General features: G+C 40.8%; 1 protein-coding gene across 3 annotated transcripts; it reads left to right on the top strand.

Annotated features, from left to right (window-relative positions):
• The first annotated feature begins 604 nt into the window (after nucleotides 1-604).
• On the top strand, nucleotides 605-9986 carry LOC103534505 (inhibitor of apoptosis protein). Of its 3 annotated transcripts, none has more exons than XM_030445369.1 (9): nucleotides 605-696; nucleotides 2283-4356; nucleotides 4452-4551; nucleotides 5622-5700; nucleotides 6219-6267; nucleotides 6918-7160; nucleotides 8245-8499; nucleotides 8676-8717; nucleotides 9485-9986. In XM_030445369.1, exons 2-9 carry the CDS (start codon nucleotides 3486-3488, stop codon nucleotides 9676-9678), a joined length of 1833 nt encoding a protein of 610 aa, XP_030301229.1. In that variant the 5' UTR covers nucleotides 605-696; nucleotides 2283-3485; the 3' UTR covers nucleotides 9679-9986. The 3 variants fall into 3 exon arrangements, with proteins under 3 accessions (XP_030301229.1, XP_030301223.1, XP_030301217.1); XM_030445363.1 differs by having other exon boundaries at nucleotides 638-696; nucleotides 3401-4356; XM_030445357.1 differs by lacking the exon at nucleotides 605-696 and adding an exon at nucleotides 973-1158.
• The last annotated feature ends 3506 nt before the right edge of the window (nucleotides 9987-13492 follow it).

Raw genomic sequence — 13492 nt, 5'->3', positions numbered from 1 at the left:
TGCGGGGAGAGCAGCCACCTCGGGAGCCAAACTGCGGTCGCAGCCACCCCGCAAGGGCCGCCCCTCAGTGTAGCGGGGCCCTCAAGCACGGCCACGGGGCTGGAAGCTGCCAGAGGCGCTGCCCCTCCAGCGCGGCTGCGCCCGGAACAGCACCGGGGATCCAAGTCCGCCCGCAGGGCTGGAAATCCCCGGCCTGCGCCGTGGGGGCTGGGTTGGGTCAGCGGGGGAAGCACGCAGCGCGGTTTCCTGGGGGTTTCCCCGGCCCGCGGAAAGTACCGAACGTTCCGCTGGCGTCAGCGGGGCCGGGGCTTCCCGCTCCCCACTGCAGCTACAGAAATGAGCCAGAGGGCGGCGAGACGGAGCTTAGGGGCACGGACCGGCCAAGGGAACGCCGAACCCGCAACTGAACGCCAGATAAAGGCGCTCGCTGGGGACAACTCCCCCACCTCCCAGCGGCCGGGAGGGAGGCAGGGACGCAGGGAGGAACAAAGGAGTGACGGAGGGAGGAAGAAGCGAAGCGAAGGAAGAAGGGAGGGGAGGCCCCTGGTGTTGGGCCGCGCATGCGCCTGCTCGCTGTTTCCCGAGCAGGGGCGGTGCCTCCCGGGGGCACCTCTCCCACCGCTCCCTGGCTGAGCACCCTATATAGGCTGGGGTGCTCCTCGAGCCAGCCCGCTGCAGGGAAACCATCCCGAGGCCGTGAGTACGGGCTGGGGGGGGAGGCCCTACCTGGGGGAGGCCCCCGCTGCGTGCGCTGCGTCGGGGCTCGGTGCCCGGTGCCCGGTGCCCGGCTGAGGGGGTGGCGGGCGGGGCTGCGTCGTGGCCAGCCTGTCACCAGCCTGAAGGCTTCGGCCAGCGGCAGAGGAGACGTGGGGCGAGCTGAAGGATCTCCTCTGGGCAGGCTGTGGTCTCCGTTGCTGGAGTGGACTCTGGCAGCCCTGCCGGACGGCCGCTCAGGGAGCGGGGCTTGGGTCCCGCAGGAGGCCCGGGGCGGCTGTCGGCGCGGCCCTAGCGTGCGGGTGGCGAGGCCCTGTCATGGCTGGGAAGGACCGTGGGGGAGCCGTGCGTGTCCCTGAGAGTCCCTGAGTGTGATCGCACACGACCACTCCGGGCAGTGTTCGTTGCTCAGGGTTTGTAAACTTGGCGGAGGAGGCTTAGGAGGTAAGCTTGTTTTGCCTGGCTTACAACACAAGAGCAGAAGAATATTAGGTTTTGATGTTGCTGTACTTTAAACGTCGCTGCTCGGGGCTTAAATAACTTCTAATTATTGCAGCAGGATAGTGGAAGGAAAAACCCATCACAGTCAAAGCAGTTTAATGATTGGAAATGAGGGATACTCAGGGCTATAGTGGAGGTTGATACTACAAGGCCGTTCAGCAGAAAGTGACTGTAGAGCTCAGGTTTGAGTGGTTCTCAGTGTTCTAGGATCATCAGGGTTTCAGTTTGTTCTGAATGTTTCCAGCATTTACTTTTAGGTTCAGGTGACTTTCTCCAGCCTGGAAACTGGTTTATCTTCGGCTAGCAACGCTCATGTATTGATAGGTTAGTCCCACCATGTGTGCTAAATGATCTGTGTAAGGCATTTGTAGCTCATGTCCTTACTGATTAAGAAGTTATTATTAGTAACAAGAGTGGGATCATATTAAGGAGTCTTCTAAGAGCTATTGTGTTGAGTAGGAGGTGCTTTGCTGTTTTCCCAGAGGTGATTTTTCCACAGCTGTGTCATCATGACAAGTATTATCTGTTTTGAGTCTTTCCTGGGATAACTTTCTAGGAATTTATACTGTCAAATAGATGGCTAGAGGTGTACATACAAATAAATATAAATTTATATATTTGAAAACCCTTGGAACTTTTTCATTGCTCTTATCTGAATTTTTGGTCAAGTTCAGTTCTGCTATTGTCCTATGCCCCAAGTAGCACTGTTTTACCTAAATAAGAAATGTCAGCACTCTTAAGTCAGGTCAATAAACCTGGATCTGCATTGTTTGAGAATCTGCAGGTTTAAAGCAACTTAAATGGATGCAACTTCTGCACATCCATCTACCAAAAATGTTCTGCTTGTGGATTAAACAGTTTTGCATATGTGTCAGTAACAGGGTAGTTAGGTGTGTAAAGTACACCTTGTATGACTGTGTGCAAAGTTCACTCTCTGATACTTTCTAGCTAGCATTGCAAAAAAGCTTTTGTTGAGATTTTAGTATGTCAATTTGTGTAGTTTTTATGTAGACATTACATGCATCTCCTTTTGAAATGCTCTTTTTTTTTTTCTTTCTTCCTTACAGGATTTGTTCTTCCCAAAAGACTTAAATTATTGGAATTATAGATATTTACAGTTTCTTTTTGGGGACAGTCAGTATCAGTATGGAGGCGTAGACACCTCAAAGGGACTTTAGTCTGAACTCTGGGAGGTAGTTCTGTGCACAAATAAAGAAACTAAAGCTTAAAATTACTTCACTTATTTATTTTTAGTTGGAGGGTTCTGTTTACCTCTGTGTGCCATAAACATGGCATATGGGAAAAACTTAACTCACCAGTATAAAGTGTTAGAATGTCCTGACACAAGGCAATTTATTAATATTGAATTTGATAACTCTGACAGTGTAACTAAGGCACCAGGTTAAAACTCAGATGCTGTTTTCCATGTATGCTGACACTTGCAAACAGAAAAACCTGGGGCTAGTCCAGGCTTATTAATCAGGACAGTTCATCCGTGTCAGGCAGTGTGCAAGATTTGTTTTTCTCACAGCTGAATATTCAATATATGTGGAGTTCAGTATAAACAAGCCTCTTGAGTCTTAACAACTTGGCAACAATATGCAGAATTTGAGGGTTTTTTGGAAGTTCGGTAGTAGCAAATATACCAGATCAGTTCAGTAATGTCAGTTCAAGGACTTTTTTCATATGCCCTTTGAGCTTGATAAGCCATTATTTCTAGCTTCCTAGGGAGGTTTACAAACAAAAATCTTTGTATAAACTTCATATTTATCAGCTGACTAGGGTGAAATAGTTTTAAAATCACTTAACATATGTTCTGGTTAAAAATAAAGTTGTTCTGGTTGCTTCTCATTTTAGTTTCTTTATTAACAAAGGATTTTGATAAACCCTTTTGAGGTATTTCTGCCCTGGTTTTCACCTCCACTAGCCTGACAAATTGATACTGCTCTCCCAGATATACAGTACAAGAAAACCCTTGATATCTGTATGATTCAAAGGAAAGTCCTTTTTAATGTGCTTGCTTAAATTGTCAAAATGGGTTGGAGCAGCTTTTGCACAGAAAGCAGTAAAGCAGAACAACTTTCCTAATGGTTAAAGGCTGTTATCATGAGGCTAATTCTGTTCACATCTGCATTTGAGGTTGCACCCTAAAGTATTTGATTTTCGGATTCCTATTTTTGTATAGGCAGAGTTTATTCCAAATTGCCTTTAATGCACACAACTACCTCCCAGAGGAAGACTTTGTCCCATTTTCCCCAAACCAGTCCATTATGAACATAATGGAAAATAGCCCTTTGGCTAGTCTCATGAAGCAGAGTGCCTTGTGTGGAGAACTGAAGTATGACTTATCCTGTGAACTCTACAGAATTTCAACATTTTCTGCATTCCCTGTCAATGTGCCAGTGTCAGAACGGAGTCTTGCCCGGGCTGGGTTTTATTACACTGGTGTGCAAGATAAAGTTAAGTGCTTCAGTTGTGGCTTAACGTTGGACAGCTGGCAACCAGGAGATAATGCTATGGAAAAACATAAACAGATGTATCCTAGCTGCAGTTTTGTTCAGAACATGCTTTCAGTTAACAACCTTGGACTGTCCTCTCATTCTGCATTTTCACCTTTGGTCTCAAGCAGTTTCTCGCCATCTCTACATTCCGAAACACTTTCTCCAAGTTTAGAACAAGTTGGATATTTCAGTGGCTCTTTTTCCAGTTTTCCTCAAGACCCAGTAACTACTAGGGCAGTCGAAGACCTTTCATTCTTGAGACCCAAGCTTCACAATCCTTCCATGAGTACAGAAGATGCCAGACTACGCACTTTCCACTCATGGCCTCTGACTTTTCTCTCACCCATCGATCTGGCAAAGGCTGGACTCTATTACTTGGGGACAGCAGACAAAGTTGCTTGTTTCACCTGTGGTGGTCGGCTGAGTGACTGGGAACCAAAAGATAATGCAATGTCAGAGCATCGAAGACACTTTCCTAACTGTCCTTTTGTGGAAAATCATACCCGAGACCAGCTGAGTTTTAATGTTTCCAATGTGAGCATGCAAACCCACGAAGCTCGTGTTAAAACATTCATAAATTGGCCAACTAGAATTCTAGTTCAGCCTGAACAGCTTGCAGATGCTGGCTTTTACTACGTAGGTAAGAAAAACTGATGTCTCCACTTCTGTTTGTATAGTTGTGTCAGCATTTACTGTAAACTGTTTGCTAGATCTTTTGCCTTGCTGTTTTTAAAGGCCGCAATGATGATGTGAAGTGTTTTTGCTGTGATGGTGGGTTAAGGTGCTGGGAGTCTGGAGATGATCCATGGATTGAACATGCAAAGTGGTTTCCAAGGTAACTTGTAAAATCTTTATCATAATTTTGTCACTTCCTGACTGCTTGAATACCTTTAATTTTGGCAGATAATTGCTAGACTTAATTCCATGCTTAATGAAGAAGTGTTTTAATTATGTGCTTTCCACTTCATAATTAAAAGCTATGTGCATCCCCAAATTACAAGTATGCTCTTTGCTTACTTATTTAAGACAAGTAGCCAGAAAGTAGACAGCAGAAACTGCTGAGAAATTAAATGGAAGGAGCATGTAACACTCTTGGACTGGTTATGTTACCATGCTGAATGTTCTTGAACCAGCTTTTCATCAGGTGTGGTTTAGTTTCTTAGGTGTGAAAGGCTTGTACAGGAGGTTTTGGCAGTTTAATATGTCTGTGTTGGAAAAAATGGCAGAAATAACTTTTTTTTTTTTTAAAAATTACTCCCATAATTAAATGGCAGTTGCATACCTAATTACTATCTGTGCCTATGTAAATCTCCACCCACATTAACGACAGCTGTACCTAAATAATTCCACACATTATAAATCTCCAACCAGTCTTTCATGAGTAATTTACCAGCTACTGTTGGACTTCATGGTGTACATATAGATAAACCACACCTCTGTTTCTTTCAGTGTTACACGTTAGTAAATGGACTTAAAAGATACACTAGTGAAACAGATCTGGTTTTGGTGTTAATTTTTTTTAACTACTTTTTAATTATTTGAGTAGGAGAAAAGAAGGGTGAGATGTGAGATAGAAATAGTGTCTCACTGTACTTTGCACTTGTAGCTGACACAGTATCGTTTCTTCTGATAGCATTTGTGCTTAGAAGTGGTAGCAGAATGTAAAGCTGCTCCATTTATATACCTAAGCCTACTGACTGCTGAACATGGTGGAAAAGCTTTGTCAAAGTATCACCAGACACTGGGTAGTATCAAGGTTCCAATTTAGAGTACTCTTTCCCTTCTAAAGAAAGAGAAGCATGTATTTAAGTTATACTGTGTTTTTGTAAACTTTTATTCTTCTGTATTTTTTTCCTTTGGCAATTGGAAATATAATTTAATAGACTTTTTTTGTCAATGTCTCAGGTGTGAGTATCTGCTTCGTGTGAAAGGAGGAGAGTTTGTAAGTCAGATTCAGGCCAGGTTCCCCCATCTTCTTGAACAGGTAAACTCTACTGTTCTGTAACTTGGTTTTTCCTTGTTGAAAAGTGCTGTGTTCTGGGGAGTTCAGCCCATCTTCATGGGCACAGGAATAAAACCAGTGCAGAACCGTGGCTAATGGTCTTGGACTAGTAGAGTTTAACTTGTACAGATTATTTATGGAACGTGTTGTAGAGCAGTGACCTCCTTTGTGTCAGGAGAGGGAAATTGGAATTGTGTAAGTCTCAGTAAATATTTCATATCAGTAATTGTTATTTCAGCAACCAGTCATGGAGAGCCTGAATTATATCTATCAATAAATATTCAACGAGAGTAAGCCAACCTTCTCTTCATGGAAATCATCAGCACTATCCTGATTATATAGTTGCACAACTTTGCACATCTGGGTAAAATATAAAATACTTAGTGGGCACCACTCAGATAAAAAGCTTAGCATGGGTGATGAGGGAAGAACATGTTAGAAAGGTATTTGGAGGGAGAAGTAATACTTGGATACTAATGTAGTTCTGTTGTGTTCCACAGCTCTTGTCAACCTCTGATACGCCTTTAGATGATAACATTGATCCTCCAAGTATGTATATTAAAGCATATTTTTAAACCTCCTCAGCATTTTGCAAACATAATGATTTGCTATCCAACACTAACTTGCTTAACAATTCTTAGATTTTTATTTTTTTTAAATGATAATATTAAAGGGATTGTCTACCTAATTATGAGTTAAGTAGCTTCTATGTTATATTGACAAACTTCAAGGGAACACCTTGAAGGACCTTGTCAGAATACCACGTGTCTGCTTAGTAAGTTGAATGGAAAATATTGATCAAGAGCTGGAGTAGAGCAATTGTTTTTACTGTAAACTCTGAATTTTGATTCCTTGCACCGCACCCCCAGGACATTTTTTTAAGGCTGAAGTTAGGCATTATGAAGTATAGAAATAAACACCTTCTAAGAATAAATGGAATCTGTGGTGTCTCTAGATTATCTTATATTTTAGTGAAGGCCTGACACGAATTGACTTTTGTCATGGATTCAGTTCAACTGAATCTAAGCCACCAGCTTCCATTTTTAAAAATCTAATTACTTAAAAAAAAGTCTACTTAGCCATTGCAACTCTTTAGTGCTAGGTATTCATGTATATATGCATGTGTGTAGGTAATGCTGATGTGTCAGACGTCTGGGTTGTGTAGGTATATTATATATGGTGATTTTTCTCTTGATCAGTTATTCATTTTGAACCTGGAGAGAGTCATTCAGAAGATGCAATCATGATGAACACACCTGTGGTTAAAGCTGCCTTGGAGATGGGATTCAGTAGACGGCTAATAAAGCAAACAGTGCAAAGTAAAATCTTGGCCACTGGAGAAAACTACAAGACTGTTAATGATCTTGTGTCTGATCTGCTCACTGCTGAAGATGAGAAGAGGGAAGAAGAGAAAGAGAAACAATTTGAAGAAGTGGCATCAGGTACACATAAAGCATGAATGAAAGTGAAGTGGTTTTTTATTATTATGAGTTGTTTCTTCACTAAGTGGCTTAATTTAACTGCTGTTAGGGTCAGTTTATGTAAAAGCACTGTCAGGGTATCTGTGTAGCTAGCACTCTGGGAATTGTTTCATTACCTTTCAGGATGGTGGCTCATGCAGGTGCCAAGTGTTCAGAATCACCAGATTCTCTGCACAGGAACAAAGCCATATTTTTAAAATCTGTGTGCCTTTAGATTGTTGTTAATAAAATAAATGGAATTAAAATGCTTTTCTTGGCACATTCTACTAATTTGTTTCCCAAATTTGCCTGCTTTTTAAGCTTCTTCACCTAGAAGGGGTGATAAAACTTTCACAAATTTAGATTCTGTAGGATGGCCCAGGATCTACTTTTCAGTGTCCAACTCGGCAATGTAGGTCACCTATTAAGTATTTATTTGGTGTGTCTTTAGCATTTCCTATCATTTTAATACCATAAAAGTTTGAAGCCTGAACAAAATCCTGCAGTTTCTGAGTCTGTGGAGCAGTAATTCAATTTATAATTGAGAACTTAATTAAGACTTCATCTTTCCCACTTGCATGTTCTATTGAAAACACATAGATGTGTTCAGCTATTAAATATTACTAGAAATTACTTTGTTATTTGTGATAGATTATTGGGTTTGACTGTGCTGTCCTTTTAAATCTTTATGCATCTTAGGGATGATTTTGACTGCTACTGATTTAAGTCAACTTGTTGTCAGCGAGTTAGCATTGGTGTTATGATGAAACATTGTTTTTTGTTAGCAATTCTGCAGAGAATGTCTTGCTAGTGTGAACTAGACCAGATCCTCTCCAGAGGATCCAGATAATTTAACCCAGAAATGGGAGCAGGAAGAAGCTGATTGTATGTTCTTTATTCTTTAAGTCTGTTCTTTATATGAATACCACTTGCTGAGGTCTTTATTAATGATGTGTAGTAAGTGAACACTTAATAGAATTTAAAGAATGTCTCAATTACTGTGAAGCAGAACTAGAACTTGAAGTAATGTATTCCTAATAAACATCTAATCCCTTTTTTATTCCAGATGATTTGTCCTTAATCCGGAAGAATCGGCTGGCTTTATTCCAGCGCTTAACATGTGTACTTCCAATCCTTGGGAGTTTACTGTCAGCTAAAGTGATAACAGAACTTGAGCATGATGTTATTAAGCAAAAGACTCAGACATCATTGCAAGCCAGGGAACTGATAGACACAGTTTTAGTAAAAGGAAATGAAGCAGCCAGCATATTCAGAAACTGTCTACGAGATTGTGACCCTGCACTGTACAGAGATCTATTTGGTAGGTTTTTTTTGTTGCTGTTGTTGTTTTTTGGGGGGGTTGTTTGTTTAAAAGGGGTAAGTTTATGGAAGTCTAACCACTGCTGACATAGCAGCCTAAAGAATAATAAAAAAAAGATCAGATGTTTTTTTTGAGTATAGATTAGTCAAGTGACTAGTATTTTTATCTCATTTTAGTGGAGAAGAACATGAAGTATGTTCCTACAGAAGATGTTTCAGGTACCTTAAATCTTACCTTCTTACCCTAAAGGATATTGTGGAATAAATAGTTATCATATATAAGAAAATTACTTTTTGGTTAAAAAGCAGGTTTTATGCTTTACTCTCTCCCAAATTTTGCTTCTATTAAATGGACTTACTTAAAGTTAAGTGTACATGCAGACTTGCAAGGAAGTCTGTCTGCTAAAATCTCTATCATGTGCCTTACACGTGCTTTTGTACCTAAAAGGTAGAGCTTCCTGGAGTTTGACAATTCAAATATGTGCTGGATTTAATCTTGATACAAGTCACAACAGGCATCATCATCTCTAATCTTCCAGTGTGGGTTATAGGTGTTTTAAGAACTAGTTTGACCAGAAGCTGGGTGGACATGGGAGTGTGTTCACTTAGTTCTTAGTCCTGTAGTTTAGTATGTTAATAGGCTGCAGAAAGATATGCAAGCTTGAGTATAGCACACTGGTCAGGCTCTGCTCTGGGCTTCTAATAGCTAAGGAGGAAAAAGTACAGCATTTGTTAACATGTAATCATTGGTTGGTCTTGAGAACTACAGTTGGCCTCCAGCCCTGAGCTATTTGTTGTCTCAGAATTGGGAAGTACAGACTAGTTCCCTGTGTGCCCTTTTCTGAACTCTGGAAAATGTACATATTTTCTCACTGTCTGTTTAGTGAATGCACATGGGGAAATAAAGGGTAAAAAGGAACATGTCTGTATTCTAATTATAATGAAGATATATTCAGGCTTTTTAAGTAAGTGAAATTTTTCCCCAGGTTTACCTATGGAAGAACAATTAAGAAGATTGCAAGAGGAAAGAACATGTAAAGTTTGCATGGACAAAGAAGTTTCTATTGTTTTTATTCCATGTGGTCACTTAGTGGTATGCAAAGAATGTGCACCATCCCTTAGAAAATGCCCTATTTGCAGGGGGACAATAAAGGGCACAGTTCGTACATTTCTTTCGTAAAGAGGGAAACTTGAAAAATGTTTCTGTTCCTGTCACCTCTGGCTGTTGCAGCTTACACCAGCAGTGTCTTAAGACTGGAAAATTCTGGTACAGAAGATGATGAAGCAATTGCCTAACACCATTGTGTAATAGTAAACTTTATAAGTATACTCAGTCTTCCTTGTCAAAGACCATTTCTCTTCATACATCCAACTTAATCCTAAGGTGAGGTTTTTGTAGCTTTCCTTTCAGAGTAAGGAAAGCAGCTTCATTAGTGTGCCCTTGCCCTTGCTTCAGTTTGAGTAAAATAAAATAACTTTCTGGTTGAATACCTGAAGTGAAGCCTGGCATAACTTCTCTCATGAGTTTTCTCCATGTAGATGTAAGGAAATACATTATGATTGAAAATTTCTGTTTTTTAATAATAGTAATTAAATTCATCTTCTCTTTTGGTTCTCTTTTGGCTTTCTTGTAGACTTGAGAAAAAAAGGCTAACTGTTGCAGGAACAAGCAGGACTTGTTGAAAATGTTCATATGCAGATACTTGTGTAATGAGTCTTAGTTTATATGAAGACTGAGTTAAAATATTTGTACTTCTCAAATGAGTGCTTTTTTTACTGTATTCCCATTGATGGCTTTTCTCTGGTAGACTACAGTGATTAGAATGCTGTCTTTTCTTGACAAAAGTTTTGGGTTGTTTATTTACCTGCAGAAATACAATAAAATTTAATTCTGTGTGTGCGTCTTTCATTTTTGAACAAGGAAGGGATAGTTCTTCAGTCTTAATTTTTCAAAGGATAAAAATCCTGGCCAGGAACAGTACTGATGGTGGTGGCTAGGCAGCAATATAGCCTTTATGCTAGGGATTAAAATGTAAAAATTACTTTTCTGTGTTTGGAACTTCAGAGTGATGGTGCAATTAAGTAGGAAGGTCTTCCAGCCCACTCTGAAGTTTTGGATCTTGTTTTGTTAGCTAGTAGTCCAGAGACTCCAGTTTTCTTGCTAGTTGACTCTTCCTTAACCCTTTTCAGCTTTGTATCTCTAGACTTGCATTGTAGGTACCTACAACAGGGAAGTATTCACAGGTATTTTGCAAGGATTTAGTGTTAAATAGTGAAAGAATACTGCCAGGATAATGACCAGATCCTGCAGTGGTGATGTCAGTTTGACTCCAATTGTTAGTTGTATCTTGATGCCCAAGTGTGGACCTCTCAATCTTCAGACCAGCCAGCAATAAGTTGTTTTTTTTTTAGCAGTACTTCAGTGTCTTATGCTTTGTAGTGTGATGTAAAAATTCTTGAAGGATTAAGATGCTGGTGTTTGCAAGTTGTGTGCATGTAGCTGGCTTTTATCACTTCGTATGTGGCTGTAGCTATATGTGTGTTATTTTAAAGAGAAAGTACCCCATATGTATGAAAGTACTATAGAATATAAATTAAACTTGTTTGGGCTATGTAACTCAGAAATCATAGTGTGACATTCTCTGGTTTCCTGGTGTTTAGAGCAAACCTTGTATGAAGTGAGGAAATTGTCACTGGCAAAAAAACTTTAGTTCATACTTAGAGATGCTGTATGTTTGGCATTTGTATGTTTTACCTTTTGTACATCTGAGTTGTAATTTGTTAAGTCTCCCTCTTAAATCTGTGAAGGAAACCCAGAGGTTTCCTGCTATATCACATGGCATCTTGGGATATCTGTTCACTGAGCCTGGAATTTAGACTCAGTGGGTTTAACAGTATGATAAATTTCTAACATATTTACAGCCACAGCATTGACTCAAGTTTTGGCTAGCTAAAAAAGGCCAAAGCATGTGCTTTAATCTCTTAATTGTGTGATTGGGGCTGATCTGTTAGCAGATTCAGGACTTTTCTATCAGTAGTACTGATTATTGAATTTGATGGGTACAGTGATGCAAAGGAAGATGTGAATATTGCAGTTATCATCTGTCTTTGCCCTGTGTCTCCAAGCAGTGCCTCCTTGGCTGGAGTTAAAATAATACTGGAAATAATAATTTTGAACAAGTTTTGCTCTGCTGTCTGGGTAGGGCTGTAAGAATCTAAACTGGTTTGTCTTTAAACATTTTTAGTGATGTCTGGTTTCATCCATTCTTCCATAATTTCTGCAAAACTGCGTGGTGGTGTGCCTGCATAGAGGCACCTGAACTGCTTTCTGTGAAGTGGAACCTGATTTAGAAACTCCTGTAAAGTTCTTTGACCTAGTCCTGTCAGGAAGTCTAATCTAGGTCACAGCTTTCCACTACTCCTCACTATGATTGTTGTCCTTCTGATCTGTAATAGTGTGCATGTGAGCAGTTATGCTCACAAAAAAGTTTATTCCAAAAAAACTATAACAAAGCAGATTGTAGCACATTGCAAACAGAACTTGAGTAGAATGTTAAACCATGGAGAAGCAGCCTGCATAGTGTTATGTCTGGAGAGAATCAAGTGACTTATGTTGAGAACCAGCTGACCACGTTCACACTTTGTTCTGTGTCAGCTTCCTTCTTTGAAAGCATTTTGCAGAGCTTTGGCTGGGTTAAACAGAAATAAGCAGCCCACCCCCAGCTTCCTGTGCAGCTCTGCTGGTACAGCAGCTCAGGTTCTTGAATGCCAGTGTGCTGTGTCCATAGCTTGCCTTGAGCTGGCAGAGTGTGTCTGCTGTAGAGGGTGGGAACTTTGGTGTCACTGGAGTTTAGTGATGAGACTTGCTGCAAATTGAAGATAGAAGGTAAATATAAATTATCAGTTTCTTTACTTGAAGGAAGCTTATATCCACAAAGGATCTACCCTGGAGCAGCTGCAGTTTCTGCTACTGGCTTTAGGTAGTGCAAGATACAGTGGCTTCCCAAGAAGCAGCTGCAGGTTTTGTAAAGCAAGTGCCATGAAGCTTTGTTGTAATAATTTATCAGTTTCCTGCATACCATTTTTGTGTGTGCATGTTTTATTTTTTTAACTGAATGTGGTTTTTTTCTCTTTTTGCTTTTGAGCACAGACCAGGAAGCCCTGTGCTCTTCAAGTCAAAGATAACATGCAGTTCTGATACCAACAAGTGATCAGACTGACATCAGTTATTAAAAAAAAAAAAAGCACTTGTATGCCATGTATATATGGCAATATAGATGTCCATGTATGAAATACCAAGGATCTCCATTAGCATGATAGTCACGTTAGACTTTAGAGAAAAAAATCTTTATAGTGAGGATGGTGAGACACTGGCACAGATTGCCCAAAGAAGCTGTGGCTGCCCCCTCCCCCAAAGTGTTTAGGGCCAGGTTGGATGGGGCCTTGAGCAACATGCACTGGTGGGAGGTGTCCCTGAACGTGCAGGGGGGTTGGATCTGGATGATCTGTAAGGTCCCTTCCAACCCAAACCATTCTGTGATTTAATAGAAAAAATCTTTATTACTGCTTTTTGTGACTTAGTGGTTGTTAATAACTCCGTAGTGCCATGCTATGAATGTGGTTCTTTGATACATTCCTCACAAGACATCAGAAGAGGAGAATGTGAAATTAGGACCTAGAGAATAAATCTTACAAAGAACGATTGAAGGAGCTGGGGCTGTTTGAGGAAGAGAAGGCTGAGGGGAAGCCTCATTGCTTTCTGTAACTCCCTGAAAGGACAGTGTAGAGAGATTGGTGCTGGTCTCTTCTCACAGGTAATTAGTGATACAAGAGGGAATGGATTCAAGCTGCAACAGGGTAGGTTTAGACTGGACATTAGGAAACCATTTTTCACAGAAAGAGTGGCCAGACACTGGAATAGGCTGCCCGGGGAGGTGGTTCCTCCCTGGATGTGTGTAAGGGTCGTTTAGATGTGATGTTGGGGAATATGGTTT

Source organism: Calypte anna, chromosome 1, assembly GCF_003957555.1.
Source record: "Calypte anna isolate BGI_N300 chromosome 1, bCalAnn1_v1.p, whole genome shotgun sequence".
Lineage (NCBI taxonomy): Eukaryota > Metazoa > Chordata > Aves > Apodiformes > Trochilidae > Calypte > Calypte anna.
Note: the sequence above shows the minus strand (reverse complement) of the source record. Positions and strands in the feature narration are given on the sequence as shown.